The sequence below is a fragment of the Echiichthys vipera genome (genome assembly GCF_963691815.1).
Source record: "Echiichthys vipera genome assembly, chromosome: 13".
In the NCBI taxonomy this organism is placed as follows: Eukaryota; Metazoa; Chordata; class Actinopteri; order Perciformes; family Trachinidae; genus Echiichthys; species Echiichthys vipera.
Window position 1 is genome coordinate 8,081,531 of NC_139838.1, and position 24,377 is coordinate 8,105,907.

Consider the following 24,377-nt stretch of genomic DNA (forward strand, 5'->3'; position numbering starts at 1 on the left):
TATCTTCATTTCTTTATCTTTCAAATGTGTTTTAATCATGGTCACAAAGAAAAGTATAATATACTGTATGTAAAGTATATATATATATATATATATATATATATATATAAATGTATATGTAAAAAAGATGGTGCATTTCAAGGGGCATATCCAGGGTCACTGCCCCTAGTGCTCTGATCACCACAGGCACTACTGTCACCTTTACCTTCTAGGCTCTATCTAGCTCCGCTCTGAGCCCTTGGTAGTTTTCAAGTTTCTCGTGTTCCTTTTTGCGGATGTTCCCATCGCTTGGTATCGCCACATCCACCACACGGCTTTCCTCTGTCCTTTATCCACCACCACGATATCTGGTTGGTTTGCCATTACCATCCTGGTAATGGCAAATTACACAGGATCTTCGCTCGCTCATTCTCCACCACCTTTGGAGGAGTTTCCAATTTGGATCTTGGGGTTTCCAGTCCATACTCTGCACAGATGTTTCTGCACACTATGCCAGCATCTTGCTGTTCTTTTTCTCCAAGAACTTGCAAAAAAACATTTCTCTTTAAACGTTTGTGTTTTCTTTCCATTCTACATCAGGTGTGATGAACATGACATCTATATTTGTTTGTATGTGATTTCTCGGCTTCTCCTCATGCTGCATGTGTGAGTGAATCTTAATGAGCTGAATCAACACCTGGTGTGTTGCACCGCATAATCTTGTAAATACTGACAAATCTCTAAGTGACGGTCGTCATCTTTATGTTCATGGGTGACAGCGGTACGAAGGGGGGCGGGGAGGCTTGTTTAATCTCTGAGCCATAGTTTGATCTGTTGCTTTCATACTCATACAGGAGGGAGGTTTCATTTCTCTCATGCTCTGTTTCTCTCCTGGTTGCTGTGGCGACGCCAGCTTTGCCTCTGCAGACTAGTAGCAGCATCTGAGCAGAGCTGTGCGCACGCTAACGTGAAAGCCAAACCCTGTGTTACGTCACATGTTGCAAGTGCTGTATTTGCATGTTAAATTAACAAACAGATCAATTCCACTCATTCCTTACAATTTCTTTATGAACCCATCACAACACAATAAATCACACCATTAAAATTGAGCTGACTGGAATCCTAAGTTGATTCTTAACATACTCACTCTTTGATGGACCCTACCTGTTGCTCGTGCAGCATTTTGTAGTTGTGATATTTCTCCATGCAAATCCTCATCCTCCTTCCTATTGATGTTGACATACTGTGCAGTGTGGCCTATTTATTAGTACAGTGCTTTTAAACATGCCAATCTGCTCCTCTGCAGCTCACTTACTCTTCATTTTCTATTCTCCGCTCCAGCTGTCCTGCCTTTTCCTCCTCCCTCAAGCTACTGTAATATCATCATCAGGCTGGGAATGTACTCCTCTATAATTTTGTTCTTATCTCCGCTTTCTAGTTGACACTGCTTGCTTTTAATAAAGTGCAGCTAGTATGTTAAACAAATGTTTATTTGACAGGCTGTAAAGTATGGAAGCCCTAAGACTTAAGTGAGAATGTGTTTTCTGGTGATCCAAATCGGATCTAAATTGTTTTCAGTCTTGTTTGTGACTTAAGAACAAGTTTAAAAAAAAAAAAAAGGTTTTACCAGGATAATCCTTCTTGAGTTTGTTTTAAAAAAATCTGTAAAAATGGTGGTGATTTTTATTTATTTATTTTTTGTCAAGACCATTTTTTAATGTCATTAAAGTTAATTTTGGCCACAAGAGGTGGAAGTAGCCTGCACCACTACCCCATGTACTTAATAGGACTAACAGCATTACCACCAATTAAAAATACATGTTTCGCAAAAAGAAAGACATGACAGTAATGTTACATAACTTTCTTCTACACAATTATGTAGTTTATGGAGACATTAAAACAGAAAACATAAATGGTTTTAGTCCTGTTTAGAACGTGGGGTAGTGTTGCACGTCAGCCTCTTGTGGACAAAATGAGTATTACAACAACAAACATCCTAAAAAAATGTATTTCAATTGCATAAACATTTTTGAATGTAATTGGGGTTTTTTTTCACCATTATTTTCACCTAAATAGGCTACTTTCCACTGTCTGCATGTGTCTGCCACAGTTGCCAAATTTGATGGAATTCAGCCAGAAAAGTCCTCAAAAAGACCTTGAAGTTGATGTTTACCAAGGTGCACCGGACTTTATCATTGTTTTATATTCCCCGTAAAATCTCTCAAGGGAATGACTTGGATTTTAGAACTGGCTTGTCCTGTCAGTCTGTAGCGTTATCCTGAGCAGCTACATTACAGAGCTGTCAGCTGCAGCATTAGAGGTCATCAGTCTGTCGAAACATTATCAGACATGACTCACCAGAAGTTTGTCATTAGCTTAACTGGCCAACATCTGTTCTAAAGATACTGAATGTCACTTTTAAATGTCATGATTATATTTGGAGATTGAATAATTTAAGCAACACTAATGGAATATTTGAAAAGAAATGGTCTTTTTTTTAACTAGTGTAACTTGTTTAACTTGTTTTGTGACACTTTGTATTTCACAAATATAGGCCTCTAGTTTAATTCATATAAAATGATCAATTAGTATTCAATTTCATCAGTATTTCACTCTATAAGCCTGGGAGATGTAAACTATACCTATTGCGCCTCTGGGGATAGCTTCCTGGGCATACCTATTTACCAGAAGCACTGTGAAGGTAAACTAGAAAGCACTCAGCTCTGCACAATCAGAAACACACTGCAGATGCTTTTATAAAGCCGTGTTTTGTCATGACCTTTAGTGTCCTCTCTGAGGAGTTACAAAGATGTTTGCTCAGAGTCCAGTAAAAACGACCAATTGGAAACCATTCTTGGGAGGTTTATTTATTTTAAAGGTTAGGTAAAGGATGAGTTGAATACTGAATATTAGGTACTGTCGTCTCATTTAATTGGTAATTTACCACAATTGTAATACAGTATTTTCTTTTCATTATAAATATTATCAAAAACAATTATACATGTTTTTTTAACACAGTCGCAGTTTTCTTCATTAAAGTGGACCACTGTTTCTTCCCACTGCTTGTTTTTCTGCGTACATGTTTCTATGTTATCTAAATGAACTGATTGCCTCGGTGCTGATACACAGTGCAGGATAGTAGAGTAGAGAAACTCTGTAGCAAATGTTACAGGCTGTGGGTGTGTGTGACTGAGGCCCGTGTGTGGGAGTTCATCAGCTCATTACAGACGAACCATTCTCTTTTGTTCGCTGTTAATGTGAAGGAATTTATTTCCAATTTTAGAACTAATGTAGGCTACCTATAATTTGCACATCTCCTAGCAACAAGACTTTGAACAAACTAAATATAACTACTTGCTAAGGTGTCACTATAGGCTCAGTGCCACTGGCTATGAAAGGATTGTGTTTATGTGTCTATGACTTGATTACAAAGATGCAGCTTCTGTAAAGTGATCTCATGTCCTGGATAAGGATGAAGAGGCTAGTAGACCTGACTAATACCAATATTATTCACGCACATAAACAGGAAGGCAATCCAGGCCCTTCAAACTGACACAGATAAAGGTAATAATTAAAATGCCTTTATTATAGTGGCTTAATCATTAAGACAGCCAATATGTTTCAACAGCTGTAGGTCTTCATCGGGGCCTTAAACAAACAAGAGAACATGAGTGTGGCCTTCGTGTTAGAGGTTTGATTATAGAATCAACATATTTAGATGCCGGTTCAGTGAGAACACCACTATCTGATGTAATAGGATGACCAGGAGGGTTGCCTGTACGTACCTTGTCTACTCTAGAAAGTAGGTAAAAAGTTGCAGTACCATGATGTTCAGCCATTAAGAAACCAAATTAATTGTCATTGATACCACGCTCATTAAACGCCTCTTTCCTGGGAGCATCAAAGCTTTTTTTTTTTGTCCAGCACAGGATTGCTATAAAGTCTTTCATAATATTTGGTGTATTTTTCCTTAGATCACACAACCAAAGCACCACCTTTGTCCACTGGATGAATGATGATATATGGATTATTGGAGCATTCATTCAAGGCTAAGTGTTCTTTGTTAGAAAGGTTATCCATTTAAAGTTTTGTACTAAGGTCGCACTCACACTGTCCATCCGTACTGTGCCCAAACAGTATATTTTATGTAAAAAAATTTACTTGGCAATTAGTCTCCCAATGCCAGACCCATCTCCCTATCGCTCAGTATTTCTTTTTACCAATCACAAGTTTCCTGAGCGGTGCTAAGCCCGACACAGCAACAGTCCCCTTGTGAAATAGACAGTGGGAGGGGAGGAGAATGACAGCTGAAATAGGAGGCCAATGACAGGCTTTAACAGTCTACATCCAGTGAGTCAGATTACTTGGCAGCAAACTGATTTAATTCTGATTTTAATGTTATCAGCCTTTTTCTTGTTTGGTCAAGAAAAAGGCTGAGTTAGCTTTAGTCGGAAGATCAGTGCTTTAATCACCGGCTCCTCTGGTCCGCATATCCTTTCATAATATTTGGTGTATTTTTCCTTAGATCACACAACCAAAGCACCACCTTTGTCCACTGGATGAATGATGATATATGGATTATTGGAGCATTCATTCAAGGCTAAGTGTTCTTTGTTAGAAAGGTTATCCATTTAAAGTTTTGTACTAAGGTCGCACTCACACTGTCCATCCGTACTGTGCCCAAACAGGTTCCAACGGCTAAAGTCTAGTTCGTTTAACTAGTGTGAGTGCGTGGTTGCCGGCCGCGGACCGTTTGGGAGAGGTGGGCTTTTGTAAAGCACGTTTGCACATGTACGAGCACGAGCGTGCGCCCGTGTACGAGCACGAGGCCTACGGCGGCTCTGACGTCATTTTATGTGCGCCTGTTCGGACATAAAATAAAAAAAAGGACGGACCATGCGCTGACATTTAAAACAATGGCGGCGAAAGGTTCGCGTTGGTGTGATGCGGAGGTGGAGTGTTTACTGCAGATTTTGTCGGATGAAAATATTCAAAAACAGTCGACAAGACGCACAAAAACTCTGAGGTCTATGGAAAGATTTGTAAACAAAGCGACGCATCGGGATGACGTCAATCAATTCCTGTGACGTGTTACGGCGTGATGACGTATAGGCAGGCAAGAAGCATCCACCGAGGCCCATGTATTGTGAGTACAAACGGGTGGGGGGGACAAGTACCCTAAAGCACAGGCCCGGTACAATGGACAGTGTGAGTGCGCCCTAAGTGTAGCTAGCAAGTGTATTGTTACATAGGACTTCCTTAACATGATGCCTTTACTTGCAATCTGTAACACAAAGCAAACAGAATGCATTGATATAGGAAGGAGCTGTGATTGTGCCCAAAAAGATCCGGCCCCACCATACATGAACCTGCACAGTGTCTGTCCAAAACCCAAAGGTGTGTTGGGTTCAGGCAAGTGGGTGGAGAATCAAGGCTCGACTATAGGAATGCAATCAACCAAACTATATCTGGAGGTGATCTGGCTTGCACTGTGACTGGATCTCAGCCAGGTGGTCACACGTGGTCAACACAAACAATTAGACTGATCTACTCTAATGGAAGATAATTTTCAAGTAAGAGTTTGTTTATTTCTCTGTTATTGAGTGGGACTTTGATGAATGATCTCATGGCTTATGTATAAGGCTTGGTATCATTTATATATATATATATATATATATACTGTATATATATATATATTATATTTTGTTGTGGTTGTTGTTGCTTGTATCAATATAACACCTTAGTTTTGGTATCCAACTTCAAAACAAGTTGCTAAACCTTACTTTTTGGAATATAAACACTTCTTAAAAGAAACCAAACTTCAGGGGCAGGGTTTAATGTTGCCTTACCACAAGTGGCCATTTAAGCAATTGCCGATTGTATACTTGTTTTTTTTTGCAAATGTATGGTATAAATCAGAAACTTTAAAAAAAAAAAAAAAAGAACATGTAGATAAGACCTGATCTGACTTTAATACTCAATGCTCTGGACACATTTGAGTAAATACTCTCATTAAATGAGTTGTACAGTAAATAATGTGCAAGATGTTATCAGAGGAGAATAACATGTACTGACTAATACATCTTGTTAAAGGCCACTATCAGAAAAATAATACATCATTCTAAATCCAGAGAGACATTTGTTCTCTTAAAAAAAGAAATAGCTGCTCTGAGCCCGTCGGGGAGTGCTGCTGGTTGTCTGTGTTGACTGAAGTGTGTTTTTAATACAGACGTGGAGCTGAATGTCACCCTCCTGTAGATCCAGCCTCCCCAGGGCTCCCTCACTGCCTGTGACAGCAAGGCCTCAGCTACACACACATACACACACACACACACACACACACACACACACACCTAAACCCTACCTCCTGCTGGACAGTCTGTCTTTTTTCCTACTCCCCCCTGGACCCCCACACCTCGCTATGTGCAACCGATCGTCACACCAGCGTCACTGAACGCAGAATAAGAAATTATATCATAAATTTCAAGTTTCAAGTTGAGGTTTCTGTGTGTTCATTGTGGCAGTGCTGGATTATAGTGTGGCTACACCGGCTCATCATTCAGGGATAGAGGAAATAACGCTCTGACTTGTTTGTATTAACTTTTATATGCTCCTTTTATACCCAATCATGACACTGTTTCCAATGAACCTGTTCACCTGTGGAATGTTCCAAACAGCGTTCGTCAACTTTCCCAGTCTTTTGTTGCCCCTGTCCCAGCTTTTTTGGAACATGTCGCAGACATCAAATTCAAAGTGAGTGACTATTTGCAAAAAAAGAATATACAAAGTTTCTCATTATTAGATATATTTTCTTTGAAGTATATTCAATTGAATATAGGTTGAAAAGGATTTTCAAATCATGTATGTTTACATTTTACACAACGTCCCAACTTCATGTGAATCAGGGTTGTACGTTGAATCACATCTTTAAGACTTTTGTCTCTGTACATTGCGTATCTTCCATTTATACTTCATAGTTTGAACAGTTCTGCACAAACACAAACTACTACTTTCCTCTTTCATTTCAAAACAGGTATATTGTACATATTGTTTAACAGCATTTAAAGAATATATTGTTTTTCCTCTCCTGTACATCTATTTTCTTGGCTTTGGTAGTACTTGCTTTTTTCTTTTATTATAAATATTGTTATGCACATATCCACCAAAGCAAATTCATTTTATGTAAAAAAATTTACTTGGCAATTAGTCTCCCAATGCCAGACCCATCTCCCTATCGCTCAGTATTTCTTTTTACCAATCACAAGTTTCCTGAGCGGTGCTAAGCCCGACACAGCAACAGTCCCCTTGTGAAATAGACAGTGGGAGGGGAGGAGAATGACAGCTGAAATAGGAGGCCAATGACAGGCTTTAACAGTCTACATCCAGTGAGTCAGATTACTTGGCAGCAAACTGATTTAATTCTGATTTTAATGTTATCAGCCTTTTTCTTGTTTGGTCAAGAAAAAGGCTGAGTTAGCTTTAGTCGGAAGATCAGTGCTTTAATCACCGGCTCCTCTGGTCCGCATATCCTCGGGCAAAACACTGAACCCCAAATTGGTCCCGAGGGCTGCGCCATGGGTGTGTGTTTGGTTATATTCAGATTCCTGATGAGCAGGTGGCACATTCAACTGTAGCCTCTCCTATCAGTGTGTGTGAATGGGTTAATGAAGCATGTGGTGTAGAGTAGGGGTGTCACCATTTTGCAACGGCAAAATTGGTTAACACAATGTCAAAATTTCCAAACTGTAAGAATTGTAGAAGGTACGGTATCTATGGTGTCCTGATTCCTGCATTGTTGCCCTGTGAAAACCATTCTTCCAAGTCATGTTGTTTGTGTGTGCTGTAAAATCTCCTTGTGTGTGTTTGTGTGTCACTTTCTTTTATATGAGAGAGTTGTACTACCTACTAGAAGCGTTGAAAAGAAAAGGGGTGAGGTAACTGACAGTCCAGCCTTAAATCTGCCAAAAAAAAAGCGACTTAAATCAGTGCTGTGGGAGCTTTTCTGGATGTCTAGAAGATGACCAGGGAAGAGTTGTAGAAGACAGATATCTAAATTCATATTTAAAGTAACTGCAAAGGGTCCAACAGTTTTCTATGGTCCAACATCTTTGAGATAATCATCCACCCCTTTATGCTTAAATTGAGGTAAAAAAGAATAAATAATGAAACATTTCTAAGTTGGCACAAAGCAGTTTAAACTCGGCCATGAGGAGTTCACAAAGTGTTGCTGTTTACTTTCAGGATCTTCTAGGGATATGTAGCAGTTATTCGGATGTAACTCCAGTTCTATGAGTATGTGCCGAACCCTCTATTTTCAATCAAAAGTTGGCTGACATGTTTTATGTGCAAGAACAAAAGAATGCTTGTATGTTTTTTACCTTTCCAATAATAAATTCTGGCATTTATTATCGAAAATACTGTGAAACCATGATATTTCCTCTGACAATAATCATGATATCAAAATCTCATAAGGTGACATCCAAGTCTGTTTCCTAAAAATAACTATTTTTGTGAGACCCTGGATAAATCCTTGGATGTAGTAGTAATTGGAATCTAAGACAGATACAGATTCCTTTGAGGAATCATTGTAAATAAACCAAACTGTTGCTGAAAAAGTAGGATAAAAAGGAACCACGCTCAGGACCTGTAACACCTACACTATTTTTCATCCCTGTTGCGTCCCCCCTAATTTCAGATGCACCCTCAGTCATTTCGTTCTGGCACCGTGCCTGAACGCAGCTCAGCTCTTTCATCAGGCTGTCAAACAGGCTCAGCTGCTCTGACTCACAGTGTTTATCTCAGCTTCAGGCATGACACTAGAAAGCGTATGACAACCGGTTTGTGTGTGTGTAGGATGCCGTTATTCTCGGTGGAGTCATTACTCGGTTGATCTCTTTGGGCGCCCCTGAATCCTCCATGTTTGGAGTCAGTATTCTACTCAGCCCACCAGGAGTGTGCGGGAGCTCAGTTCACTGAGCTTGTTGTTCAAAACAAATCATTGTGTCTCCCTCTGCACCTTAGCCAAATAGGGGCCACATCAGGAGTGACTGGCCACACATTAGCAGAATTGAATTGAACTCACTCAGTGTTTGGTGGTTGTGACAGGAGAGAGGAAGGGATAGCTGTATGAGGGGAGCAAAGGGTGTGTGTGCGAGGGGCGGGGGTGCGTTGGGATTATTCCAACAATCTCCCACGCCCTTTCTTGACGGAAATTTGTCATGCATGAGATTAACAGGAGGGAATCCAGTTTAATACCCACAGCTCTCCACTGATGTCAATAAAACGTATTTTAGGACAAACAAAGCCTATTGATCCACCAGCAGAAACAGTATGATAGGCCATTTATGGCTGGGCCGGGTTTTGATGAATACAAATGAAACAGATTGGATGGGAATCCTGTGAATGTCCGTGATCGAAATTTAAATGTTGGTTTGAAAGGTCTTAATTCTCGCTTCCGCCCCAATTCTTCAAAGTTCCCTCTTTATGCAGAATATAAGACAAAAGAAGCGTCTCCTTCAGGCCTGCTAATCCATTTTCTTTTGTGTCTGTCTCCAGACGTGTTGGTGAATGGGAAGCCATGTGACTGTGATGTCATTGCCGACTGTAAAGCGGGTGAGGCTGTGACCCTGGAGGTACAACTGACCAACCTGAGCAAGAACTCCGTGGGCCCCCTGGCTCTGACTGTGGTGCCCTATCAGGACTTCCAGAACGGAGTCCAGAACTACGATTTGGAGGACACCGTTACGTTCATCGGCTCCAACACCTTCTACATTGACACGGTCAGTAGGGGCTGGAGTACTTTATTCACATCATAGTGTCATTTGAAAGGTTCCTTAATGTACAGTATTTGCCAACAGCTATAACTTCTCTTTGAAGACATATTTTATATTATTACTACTTTGTTTTAATATATTGTCATTTGGGCTCGAGCCGAATCAGATATTTTTTTGCTTTGAATTAGATTTGGCTGTTCAATACAAGTAAATTATTTGTTCCTTTTTTCATAAAGACATTTATGGCTTTATCAGTAAAAATCCTGTGTCATAATATTCCAAAATATTTTTACGCTTCTCAACGAGTGGCAGACTGCCCAGGCAATTCAATTTGGTGGGTCAGGGATAGCAGCTTAGTATGGGAGGATCTCCTCATTGCTGCGGCGCTGGCTGGCAAATTTCTTCCATGACGATGTGGCTCCCATTGACATGAGCTGACGCAGAATCGGAACATGGATTGTTTGGATCGTTGTGTTGCCCTCGTGGCCAAAGGGAGTGTCTGATGATGTAACATCACCTTGGCCATGCAGACACTCGCAACCATTGCTGATGCATCTAGCATAAAACACTGATGACTGACTGTCATTAGTGCATCTGGTGTCTGTGACGAGGTCAACAAACCACCAGACCCGCCCTGAAACACGGGCCCTGATTAGTTTAGCCTACCATGCTTTATAGATGTGACTTTTTTGCCCTGTTATCGCCACCATTCATATCTCTAGACCAGTGGTTCTCAAATTTTTTCAGTAAATACCCCCTTTGGAAAAAGATTTCAGCCAGGTACGACCTGACAACGAAAAAAATGTTTTTGTAGAAAAAAAGCCTTTATAAAGCCTTTAAAACGCAAAAGCACTTGTTACGTTTCAACCACAAATCTTGATTGCGTTTGTTGCGACAGTTTACGGTAGTGAAAATAGGAATGATTAATATGAAATGGGGAATTAGGAATCATGCATGAGTACTATTTTTTACCCCCTGCACTACTCAAAAGTACACCAAGGGTACGCGTACCCCCATTTGAGAAACACTGCAACCACCTGCACTCACCTGAATCTCAGACTTTCTGGGGGGAAGCTCTAACATTAATACACCTTTATCCCTGCTTATGATTACATCATAGTGTGTAATTAAACATTCACAGTGTTACATGTTTATATACTGTCCATAATTGCCTAAAAGGGGGACTTCAAGTGAAGTGTTGTAGTAAAAGCAATAGTTAGGCTTTACCTGTTACCCACAGTGGTTGTTGGAAATTAAACCAGTGCCTGTCTATTTGGAAAGAAAAACATTTAAATTAAAAAAAACTATGCTAGAGCGTAGTCAGCAAAAAAGGCAATACCGCCTAAAACAAAGGGATGAGGTCATGGCTCTAGTCTTGAATTTCAAAAGAGCACTATCAGAGAAAGGATCCTTTGACTGTAACACATTCTCACTCCTGCATGTTGAACAGGCTGAAGGCGATTAAAAGCAGCTCGGTTGATGCCAGAACAAAGAGCTTAAGTCTAAAAAGCAGATGAAAGCTTGAATGAATTCCCCATATTCCTGAATCTGCAAAACAACTTCATTTTGGGAATTGTTCTCAACTGAAATAGGAAATGCTGCGTATTCTCTTGTCTTTACCTTTTCATTAAAGCCACAGTCAGCTACAAACCTCCTACCCTGCTGGCTTCACTCTGGCTGCTTGTGATTCTTACTGCTGTCTGTCTTTACCATCACCAGGTTAAACCCAAAGAAAACTCTGTGTGTGTGGGTGCCCTGCTCTTCCTCTACACTGGAGATTTCTACCTTAACATCAAGTTCCAGGACGACAGTGCTGGGCGAGAGCTTCCGTTAGCCTGGTTCACCCTGCCCAGTGTCCACATCAGAGCCCTGGATGCTCCGCTACAGGCCGGGGCCTGAGGGCCCGGTGACCTCATCATCTTAGCTCTGAACGAAAGACGAGAGAGTTTTGTTTTTGATGTTCTCTGTACTGTAAATACAATAATTCTAATAGATCGAATCACATGTAAATATCGTTTTGTTAAACGTTACAGGATGTGTACAGTAGAGTGCAATGGCACAAACGCACAAGGACCCACATGCCGGCGTATGTTGCTATGTAGCTAATGATACAGCTAAAATCTGTACCGTTGGCTGTTTGGTGTGATTCAAATCAAGCAGCTTCTTTTTCTTTCTTATCATATCTCAAAGGCTCGGATCGAAACCAGTTAATAAATCACTGCAATCAGTGGAGTCATTTGTGGAGTTTAAGTAAATTTGCCCTGTGTTTTTTTAGCATTGAGTATAACTTTGATACATGAATTCACACCATTTACCGACAACAAACCACAGTGACATTACTGATCTTTGGGCGAACTTCTTTTAAGGGAACCTCGACACTCCAAAATGGAGAAAGCTATAATATTAGCTTTTTCACACCATCCCATTTTATAAAACCCTCCTCTGTCTGAGTATAAACTGCTCCACAAAAGATCATAGAAATAGAGTCATTTGATTTGCAGTGGCAACAGTACACAGAAATGGCCACCGCTCTGACCCTCCTGCTATGTTGATTTCTGTGTATGCAGTATGGTTTGCATGGTCAGGTGTTAGAAGGGATGCCAAAAGTGTGCCCTCCCTTTTTAGTATTTGCACCATTTTAGCTAGCTAACTGGTAGTTAGCGAACAGCTCGCTAGCGACTGAAGGGTAGCCAGGGCATTCACTGCAAGTAGTCACAGCTCAATATCTCTTAATAGTACGCATTAAGGAGACCTTTCAAACTGTCTTATGTTCTTAGCAATGTTTGTTTACTTGGTCAATATGTTGAAATCTCCAATAGCTTATAGACAATTGATGTTAGTCTATTTTCTTGATTGATTCTCCACAGAGGCTGAAACCGATTTTAAAAATAAATCTCCCGTTTGTGAAGATAGCCCTTACCAATCACTGACAAAACACAGCACAAGGCTAGACTGATTCCATGGGAACATAGGGATGTTACGTAGGGACTATGTAACAAGTTTTCCATCACCAATTATTTTGCAAGGATATCCAAATGTCTACTTTCTGATGAATGAGCACCAACATCATTGTAACACATGTTCATTTAGCAGTTGGATTTTTGAATCACAGTGTAATTTATTCATGGGATTTAGTTACCTTGTATTTCCAATAATAAAATATGTACTAAAAGAAAATCAGAAGGATTTATGTTACTCGGCAGATGACCTCAGAACCCTGATGAAAGAAGAGGAGCTGCAAACGAACACTGGGAATTTGATTAGCCAGAGTCTTTAGCCACTTAGTGTATGTATACGTGACAAATATTTATTTACACTGCTGTATGGACATTTTTTTTTGCCTCTGTGCCCCCACACTGAAATACTGATTTATCTGACTCTCTTAGATTAGCTTTTCATTATGTTATAACATATAATTGTTATAAATAAATACAAAAAAAAGAAGCCACTGTCTTTTGTATTGATATTATCCCTACTATAGCTCTGTGTTCATCTTGATTTTCTGTCTGCTCAGATGACCTTTATCACCTCAGCATTTTGGGGCGCTCAAGTCTGACATTCACTTGCCTCAAAATCCATAAACAGTGATTACTGGGGAAAACATTGCTGACTAATAATCCTTTTTAACATGTGTTTGTACAGGGAAGGGGTGGTGTCGCAATGTGCTGTGGTCCAGTGAAACCCTGCACAATACAAACACTTTTCGTTACACTTGCTTTGATATTTTTCAAACATCAATGCATAACATAATGTCATGGCAAGTTTAAAAGTCACATATTCTGCTCATTTTCAGGTTCACACTTGTATTCTGGGCTTCTACTAGACCATGTTTACATGATTTAATATTAAAAAACACATTTTTCTCATGCAGTCTGTCTGAAACGCTCTGTTTTAGCTCCTGTCTCTTTAAGGACCCCAACTTAAAGAGCCCAGTCTGCTCTGATTGGTCAGCATTTCTAGGTCATCCTCATCTCTGTGTCATTGCAGCCAGGGAACGACTTACAGCTCTGTAGCCCCAATTTCCACCTATATATACTGTAGTAAATTTGTGACATCACAACCGTGCAGTCCTGATGGCTTGTTTAAAGGCACAGATCTGAATACAGGCTGTGCGCATTTCTCTGCGGATTGAACATTTTGATATTTTCAAGGTATTGATATAGCACCTCAACCTGCTTTATAGCCAAAAAACCACATGGGAATCTCACTTTTTATCACATGGGACCTTTAAGGAGGACTCTGTGACAACACCTTAGTTCATCCTCACACTGCATCTCTTCCAGTACTTTCTTTTGCACTGGGAGATAACCAGTAACCACAGCACTACTAATGCATTGCAGGGAAAAGTGTTACTTGATATCAGTCTTGGAAATGAAACAGTCATCTTCCAGTAACAATATTGCTTCTCCAACCTTTCAGCAGCAGTTACTATCACGTAGGCTCTTCCTCCATTCCCCCACTGGTAGACCAAATTTGAACTGGGTGATAAGGAGATGCTGAGGGAAGATTAGCCTTGTCGAATGGCTAACATTGTGTGGTTGGTTAGGTGGTCTGAGGATTCCATGCGTATTTGAAAGAGTTCTTATCAGAGAGAAAAACATAGTCTACACGAGGCAGTCCAGCCTACAGTATTTTGTTGTGTCTCTAACCACAAACCTTACACCAGGAATGATTTTGTAAATATCAATGTAACTCCGTATTATCCAATAATATCTGGGATTGCTGAAATGTGAAGCATCTCTGATCCCATTAAAAGCAATGAAATGATGAACATCTGTCTGAATAGTGACGTTTCTCCGTGAAGGTCATATTTGAAGTTCAACGGCAAACAGCTTCTCTGCTCGTAGTAAATGTGTTAGTTTACATATGTGAATAATACATCAGAGTCCACAGAGTTCATCAGTTATGCATACAACACAAACAATTCCAAAGTCATGCCCTCCACGCTTAATGATTTGTTTATCTATTTATGTATTTGGTTAAGAATGGAGTGTGTGATTGCACTCCTGCATGCAACTATATACAGAATATATTTAATTGTTGGGAGAACTATAAACAACTGATAAAGTTCCAAATGAGGTTTCAATGACAGCCAGTGACGATAGCAATAGGCCTATATATATATATATACTGTATACCTGTAAATATATGAGATCAAAATTAGAGAACGAGTACTAATACTTTAATTATTATTGTTACTATTTATTGTTCAGAATTTGATGGAATATCTGTTGTGGCTATACCACTGCTTTACTAGCATGTTTCTTTTCAATAACTTAGACACTTTTGTGAGAAAAAAAAATGAGTAAAATTAGACAACAGTAACTATTGTGTCAGAGAAGGAATGACTTCAGCACATCTGCTCCCACAGGACATCACTAGTTTCTCACACTGCTCTGGTTTGATCTTGATCCATTCTGACTCAGTCTCTTCCACAGTTCACTATTTCAGAATAAATCGAATATTTATAATGTGTTCTCTAATTGTGATCTCCAGTGTATATTTGAGTATTCTAAACAATACTTTTACTAAAGTAAAGGTTTTGAGTACCACTGTAAGTTACCTTTTGAGCAGTTTTAAATGTGTATAAAGTATTTGTGTAAGACGTTGATGGGCAGAAATATAACACAACACCAACATAATTGGTGTGTGTCACATTCATAGAAATATAATTGGATATAAAGGACATTGAGACGTTTGATTAGTACAATTCAAAATGGCGATCAGTGGGCCTGTAAAGTGTATGCAGCTCTGGATATGTTCTACAGAGCGGCAGGAAGTGAAGAGGAGGGACTGTTAGATCTTTTTGGCTCATTTTTGTAACCAATTCAGCATGAAAACACAGCGACCAGCAAGCTAGCAGCCAACTAGCAGGCAGCTGGGTAGTAAGCTATCTTGCTAACTCCACTATTCCCCCACACCACACTAGTCACAGATGATGAGCACTTATCGCACCTTAGTTTGTACTTATATTATTTCAATATGCTGCTAAACTGCACGCTGTGTATTGTTGTATATTGTATAAACCTACGTTTAACCACAATGTCTGCTGCACTCTGTCACATCTAGTTAATTGTTTGATTTATTTTATGTTAGCTTTATTTTGATTGGATTTATGTTTTTATGCTTATTGTTACACTGACCCTTTCCCACCTTTGTATTGAAACTGTTGCACAGTAATTTCCCTCAGGATTAATAAAGTTTCTTGAATCTTGAGAACAAAGTTGTCACTCTCATTCTTACTCACAAAGCTGGCTTTCCTAACATCTCTACTCCAATGCCGTTACTGCAGTCTCACGACTCCACAGCGAATTTACACAGAAGCTTATATGGAAGTAAGTGTGTAGCTTGGCAATAAAAATGGCCACCAGTCTACATTGCTTTGAATAAGAATGTCCTTTCTTTCCAATATGGCTCTTCCCCACCCTGCCACCGCACTTAACAGTAAGCTAACCTCCCCACAACAAGAGACGGAGCATCTTGTCTCGAGTTTAATTGAGGTTTCTTATCAGAAAATCCCCATCTTATTATTATTATTAGCCAGCAACCTTCATTACCTTGGAGCACACCTGTAATTAGCCTAGCAATCATCAGTCAATCTGTAGTGATGCATTTCCTTGCCACCTGATATCAGGTCTTTACAACAGTGGGGAAAATGAGTCGTTTGAGAGCATACAAGAGCCTTTCATTTTGCGGCAAAGCAATCCCCTTGAGTGCTGCTGGAGACTTAGTGTGTCACTCTGCATGGAAACATACATGCAAATGAATCTACAAGAAGCCAGAGTAAAATTAAACCCCTTTCTGCTCTCTTTCAGTATTGAGTGGTAAGTCACGTCCATTCATATATACCTGCAACCTTGATATGTAAATGAAGTCAGGAGCGGAGCGGTGTAGGGGTTGTGGGGGGATTAGGGTGTGTGCTGAAGAAAGACGAGCGATTTGACACCTGCGCCGCTCTTTCACTCTCACGCCTGTATCACTGCCAGAAAAACACACAGGAATCCTCATCCGCTGCATGTTTACTGATCCACTGCGACTTTCTGACTTAATTACTATGCTATCTGCTGTGGCCCATGAGCTGCTCAATATGAAAATAACCTAACCTCAACTCTAAAATGTGACTGCAGCTAATGTAAGAGTCTATTTCCAGTTAAAGTCCCCATGCAATTAAAAATATTTTTTTCACCTTGTCCATTAGTCGTCCATGTAAAAATATGCACCTTTATCACAATACATCATTAAGGACAAACTGTGTCTTTTAACCTACAGGTTAACACCTGAACTACCCCAAAAGCTTCATTAGGTATGTATGGTAGCAATGGGGAGACATCCAGAGGTCCTAAAAAAAGAAAGTAAAGAAATACGTTTCTATGCCTTTTTCATTTTTTTCATTTTTTTTTTTTTAAAGTAAAGCAGGTCTAGGTGCTATATAAATACTTTGAAAGTATCAAAATGCTCAATCCACAGAAATGCACACAGCCTGTTATAAACTGTGTCTTTAAACCAGTTGTCAGAACGTCTGTACATTTGTGATGTCACAACTATACTAAGTAGAAAGTGTTGCTACAGTGACATTACAGTCATTCCCTAACTGCAATGATGGTGCAGAGTGCGGATATGGAAGACCCGGAAATGACCAGTCCGAGCAGGCTTTTTCAGGAGGGTGTCTTAAAGAGACGAGGAAGAGCATGAACTTTTATACTTAAAAATTATGAAGGATTATGGAAAAGTTTTCTTTGGGTATTTAAAATGAAGAGAAAAGAAAAGACTGTCATTGGCAGAGAGAAGATTTTTAAAATTTAGCCAATACAAATTGAGAGATGATGATTTGCCTGCATCCACTCTCCTCCTAAATGATCCTCTGGATTTACACTTTAACATCATCCGTCTTATCTGCCCCGAAGAAAGTGTGATGCTTTTCGAAGGTCATTTCAAGGTTTTAACTCAACATTCTGCATATGTAAATTTGAGTTTTACTGTGCATACATGGCCCTGCGATAGACAGGCATCCTGTCCAGGGTGTACCCCGCCTCACATCCAATGTCAGCTGGGATCGTCCCCCCCCCCCCGCGCCCCCCCCCCCCCCCCCCCCCCGCGCGCGACCCCGATAGGCACAAGCAGTTGAAGATGAATGAATGAATGAATGAATGTTCATACCTGTGTGAGAGCTGGCCTTAGAAGCAGAATCAGCTCATAGGGCAGAGCCAGGACTTTAGAAAATACGTTAACCCAGGCATTTAAAAAAAAAAAAGATATTTCATATTTAATTTAACTTTTCTTATTTTACGAGTGCAATTAGTTCAACATAATGAAAGATTAACAGATGACTTAACCTTGGCAGCTCTAGTCTGGACCAAAAGCAACACTCAAAGTCCACTTACAGGTGTTTTTTGTAGTTGTGAGATAGTCCAGGACCAATTGTTTCTGACATGCCCAAAGATTCGTCAGTGGATAATGACGGCAATAGTGAGAAGTCCCATTTTAGCTGAGAAATGTTCAAAGTTGTTAATCTTTACTCTATTATAATGTTTTATTCCTGCCTTAAAAGCATTCAAATGTAAAGAACTTAAGAACCAGAAAACATGTATGTGTAGAGGTGAACTCCTCTTCTCGTCCTTCAAATACCCAAATTCCCAGAAATAAAACACAAAGAACATGACTTCTGTATCCTCAGTGCTAGTTCTCTTCCAACACTGACTACTGTTGTTTTCTGCTCAGACCATTTATGGTTAATTGAGCCTCAGTGTATTGTGTAAATCTATGCTGTGGTGCGGACCGCAAGATCTCTTAAAAAAAACAAAATCAATCCTCCTTTTTAGAGGGATTTTCCATTATACAATACAAAGACATCAGGCCAATCGGGAAGTTTGTTAAAATGGTGTTAGGAAAGGCAGCTATGTTCCAACATATCCAATAAAAACACTGATTGTTGTTCAATGAAGGGATCAGATAAAATATAGACTCTAATTTAAAATAACAAAGGAGTTAATGTCATATTTATTGGAATCATTCAGGTTAAGATCGATCGAATTCTGCATGAATTGATTGAGTTGATTTATGTTGTGTGCTGTAAAGCCATACATCATAGACACCTTGTTAGTGTTGGATGATGTATGATACGTTGCCGCACAACAACACACGCTACAAATGAGTTAGAAGACGAGGACCGCGGCTGGTGTTTTCCGTTTGTGTGAGTGCCACGTGAAGCACTCGGCTGTCACTCTCTTAATCCAGCTTGGTTGAGGCTCCCACTCCTCTCATTCATCTCTCCTAATTGTGCATGTCTGATGTCTCTGCTGTCAGTTTAGATCGTATGCAGAGAAATTGTGCTGTCATGCATCCTTCAGAAAAGACGTGTGTCTATGCAGGCCCGTGTGATGAGCAGGGCGGTCGTACTGTAAATGTGGTGTCATCGCCATGGAGACTAATCCAAGCGGTTGCCATTATTAAACTTTTCTCTCTGAGCTTCTCCAGAAATGCATTAAGAGTTTTGTTGGTAGGCTGCGCGGGGACTGGAGATGTGAGAAAGGGGAGCTAAATATAGAGCGACAACAGATCCAGACGCTGTTGATTAGTAGAGCTGTTAAGACTCTTAAATGGCTTTGTTTATGAAACAATGCAGTTGACGTCTCGGCTACTGCATGCACTCTTTTCTTCTACTTCTCACTGAGACGAGGTTGTTCCTGTTTGTGTACAAAGTGTGTTTTCATGGAGAAGATGGGCAATTTGAAGTGTTTCATTTGAAACCTAAAATTAATCTGACAAGAAAAAGGGATCAACGTTTGAAAGCTTTCAGCATGAGAGAAGGGAGGAACGCACACCAGTGTTGGAAAAGGGTGCAGACCACGATTTATTGATTTTATAATTTACCAATGTTTCAACAGTCTTCTTTAGGGTACTGAGGGAAAAACAGCTCAACAGACCCTAAGTTTCTAATGTTATCACTCTTCTAAATGCGTGTTATAAGTCATCATCAGCGTCATATATATGGGTTAGAAGGAGCCTGCTATACCTAGGAGTGGTAATGATTGCCTTTTGCTTGGTCAGAACAGCTTGGTATCACTTTTTAATGCTCTAGTAGTCCTGTTGTTAGTTCAATCCAACATTACTCGGTAGGTTTAGGCAACAAAACTACTAAGGTTGAGACAAACGATTGAGGTTTGGATCAAAAACCTAGTTTGTAGTGTTAGTCGAGAACGTTACATAATAAATGTTATCTAACTTGAGTAGTCACTTTTAAAAAGCCGTTTTAGTCGTTGAGTTTGACATTGATTTGTATGATTCTCATTTGCTCAGCATATCCATCTGGGAACTTTTGTATAGAGATCTTTTGGGAAGGAGCGAAAATACTGGTTGTAAAATACGGGCAAAATCAATCAATCAGATCTATGAAGCGTAAAACATGCTAACAGCATTGAGGCAAAGCTCAGAAAGGAAACAACATGTCGGTAAAGGATATTTTCAGTTTGTGAAACGTGAATTTATGGATAAAAGACACAATTTCAGGAGCCCGGTCCATATTCAACAGAAGGATCCAAGAGAAAAAAGCGTTAGCGAAGTTTGCTCGATAGCCGGCTCATCTCATCCACGGAAGCCACCATGTTGTTTACACTGAACAGTTGCTTCTTGTTGCGTCACACTTGAATATGCCTCAAAACCAACGCTGATTGGTTCGGTCACTTAGAAAACTTCTCCAAATTTTCTCTGCCGACGATACCAGACTAATCTGAGAGTAAAATACAATGGAGCTTGTGAGGCTAAAACACAAACACACTCCTGTGTCTGTTTGACCCATCCACTAACCCCAAGCTTCTTCCTTACGTACACGGATAGTGTATTGAATGGGCTTACCGGGCACAGGTCCAGGGGTCCATAAAGTCAGGGGCCCTGACTCATAAAATATGAAAAAACCCCCACAAAATGATCACAAAGAGATGCTAAACAACCAAAAGTATACACAAAACGACCAAAAATGACCACATAGAGATGAAAATGACTAATAGGATGCAAAACGACCACAAAGCAATTCTAGATCACTGAAGCTAGACACAAAACGACCACATGACAACGACAAAGACACACAAAATGATTAAAAATAGTTGTAAAATGACCACAGAGAAAAACGAAACAATGACATTGAAACGTAAAATGTCTAAAAATGAATGCAAAACCACCCTATATACATGGAAAATTACTAAAAATAGATGCGAGACAATCACAGAGATGCAAAACAATCACAAACACACATAACAAGACAAGAGGTTTAACAGGATAGGACACAGGTCTGCTCTATCATGGGGAGGAGTGTTACGTTGTTACATTTACATATTGTAGGAGTAACAAACGGGACCTAATTCCCATAAAAACACATTATAAAGGAACTAGATTAAAAGCTTAGGTTATACAGTATATCACAGAACATTTCAATGTTAGTATCCCAAAACTACTTAAGGCCTTTCTCACATCTGCTTTTACAGATACATGCATTAAAGAAAAGATTAGAAAAATAATCACCTGTTATACTCCAGTATGGAGCATGGATCACTAGAAAAACAAAAACAAAAATATGATAGACAACTAAACATTAGACATTAGGGGCAAAAGTCTACACATAAATATCAAAAAAGGCTTAATGTCTAAACTACAACCTAATCACAACACATAGTTCAAGGTGAGACATAGCAGATACATTTTAAGGAAAAAACAAAACACCGACGTCCACACAAAGAGCAGACCTCAAAGGAAAGACATAATGTTTCACAAGTATATTAAGAGAGGAGATATTAGAAATATATATACAACAAGTTATATAGAAAACTGGGTATAGAAAAACAATCTTATAGAAAGAAAACAATTCTATTAAAGAAAGAAAAAGGCAGTGTTAGAGGGAAGATGCCCAGGTCTCTGTAATAAACTCTATTCAAGTTTTAAATCAATCGACATTCAGGCCATTAGGGACAAGGGTAGTTAAGGAACAGATCCAAACAGCCAGAGCCTGCCTGCGCCCGTGTACCAAAGAGCAGCTGCCACAGGATGGGTAATATTCTTACATCTTTAAAAGCTTACAGAAGCAGAAATGACATCGGTGTGTAAAAAACACCAACAAACAAAACGCAACATGACATTCGTAATTCAGAAGTTGATCAAAGCTTTTACGTTTCCCTTGCTAATTTGCTCGGTTCAGTGTAGAGAAAAGTTTGTTTTTGGATGCATGAAAGGCAGTAAAGATGTGAGGATTAAAAACGACTTATTTTTCATGAGATGTCACCAACTCTGTCCAATTCCCAGACTGGATGACTAATGCCTGTGTCCCAGGTAATTATGTAAAAAAGTTTAAAGTAAAATGAACATAATGTATAATGCATTTGAGGTTTCGGCCCAGGGTCTTTACCAGGGCGGGCCGGGATATGTTTATTTATGGCTTTATCCTCTAATTATCTCCCAGTAAAAGTGAGAAAAGTAGCAGAACATTTGCGTCAGGTCAAAGGAGTAAGGACATTAAATCTGTACAATATTGTTCCACAGGCAGATGTTATCTTCAGTTTTTATTGGTACAATATAATGAGTATGCTTTTCTAGCCTATTGCACCATTCCCCCCGGTTCCAGTACAATGTGTTACCTTCTAATAATCTGTAATGAGGTAGCCCAAATGGACACTTTGCATCTATTTGGGATGATTTTCCCAACACATGACTATTTTTTCCAGGTTCCATACGGAGGACCGAACCTGCCAAAATTAAAACTATTTATATTGTATACACCCTGCATTAACACTTGCTTTTAGAAAACCAGACGCAGTCTATATGTGTCATGTTGCTCTAACTTTTCCCAGTTTTACTACATTTACTATGACTGTCAGTATGTGGGTGCACTACAGTAATATAGTTCATCATTAGATTTTTATATCTTGAGAAAACTTACGCACAACAATTTGTACAGTATCTTAACGCTCTATGTAACGTTGTGAAACAGCAGCTGGTATTTGACCGTGACGGTTAAGTTTAGGCAACAAAACGTGCACGCAAAGCTGATTTAGGCTAGCACCTTTCACAGACACAGGTCACAAAGTCACAGTCAAGGTAATAAAAGCAAGTAAAAAGAAAGAACAGTCAGTTTAAACACTTTTAATACAGCTTGAGACTTATAGTGTAATCACCAAACATGGACGTATGAAATACATATAAATACTTACTGGTTCTTAATGGTATTACATTAATGTAAGTGCAGCGGAACAAGAGAGTAAAAATTTTGACTTTTAACGGAAAATAGATTATACTGTAAGTATTTCAGTATTTACCTGATATCTACAGGATTTTATTTTCTCTAAAATTAGAGAAAATAAAATATTTAAAAGTATTTTTAAGTACTCAGTGTTTATGGGGTATTTTAGAGGAATGAAGACATGTTGATTATTACTTATTTCACAGTTGTTTGATGTGCTACCAAAGCGGTAATGAAGTACATTGGCAACATTTTATTTTTGCCCTTTGCTCATGGCAGCTGTGACAATGTTTTCTTACAGGTGTGTCTCAGGCTGTATGTATTTATAGAGGAAGTGCTCAGGGAAACTGTGTCAACTTTATAATCCAGCCTGCTTATAGAGTAAACACCAGTCCACACCTGTGTTTTCAGAGGGTCGTGTCTACATGGTAACCCTAGATTTGCAAAAACTCGCAAAAAACTCCTGGGAGACTCGCTTCCCAACTACCTATGCTATAACTTTAACCATTTGACTTCAATGCCCAACCATAACCATTTAACCATAATAATTAGAGGTATATGCATAACCTTAACCATCTTGGGAGACTTTCGTAAATCTTGGGTTACCATCTGGACACACTCTCTTGAGAGATCAAGTCAAGTCAAGTCAAGTCAAGAGATCTTTATTGTCCCCGGAGGACCATTTGCAGTACAGTCAGCAGCAAAAACAACAGTAAAATGCACAACAATGACACATACAATGACAAAGAGCTAATAATTAAAAGAGATGGAATACACAACGACATGAGTGACATGGGACAGCAATTAACAATCATTAATCAACAAAGTGCAACAGTGCCACACTGGATAAAAAACTGGATAAAAATAAGGAGTTAAAGTGACCACAGTGCAATCAATTGTTAAGAAGGCCAACGGCCACTGGAACCCCGGATTTTCTAAATCTGTCAGTCCTGCATCTGGGCACATTAAATCTGCGTCGTGATGGAAGCACTTTAAATTCAGTTGCTAAGGGATGACTCGGGTCAGACAGGACAATGTGGAGGACAGATGTGACCAGTTGGGAGTTAGAACGTGTTGGTAAATCACAATTAAACCAATGGAGGAACACATGATATAAGACCTAATTCATAATCAGATTATTCCATGTTATTGTGCTTTAGTTATGCATACAGTACTAACAAACAGTTAAGCAAAGAATCAAATGACCACACATTATGAGCCTGTCTGCATCCCTTTAGGGTCTGTGTCTGTGTGGTAACCAAGCCTTTGTTTTACGGAGGGTTGTCCGTAAGAAATATATTTATATGTATCCCCTACTGTTGCATGCATCCTCAAAGTGCGTGCACCCTACCTTGGACAGGACAGCGCACAGTTGTGCATCATTCTGTCAGCCTTCAGCACCT

The 24,377-nt window shown here is 39.5% G+C and overlaps 1 protein-coding gene across 4 annotated transcripts in view; it reads left to right on the forward strand.

The window, feature by feature from the left end:
* The window catches only part of trappc9 (trafficking protein particle complex subunit 9), a 245,413-nt gene extending 232,316 nt beyond the window's left edge, over positions 1–13,097 (forward strand). For all 4 annotated transcript variants that reach the window (XM_083925898.1, XM_083925900.1, XM_083925899.1 and 1 more), the window contains 2 exons: positions 9,535–9,758; positions 11,472–13,097. In XM_083925898.1, coding sequence (XP_083782024.1) covers positions 9,535–9,758; positions 11,472–11,651 — 404 coding nt within the window. In that variant the 3' untranslated portion in view covers positions 11,652–13,097. The remainder of the gene's footprint in view (positions 1–9,534; positions 9,759–11,471) is intronic.
* The last annotated feature ends 11,280 nt before the right edge of the window (positions 13,098–24,377 follow it).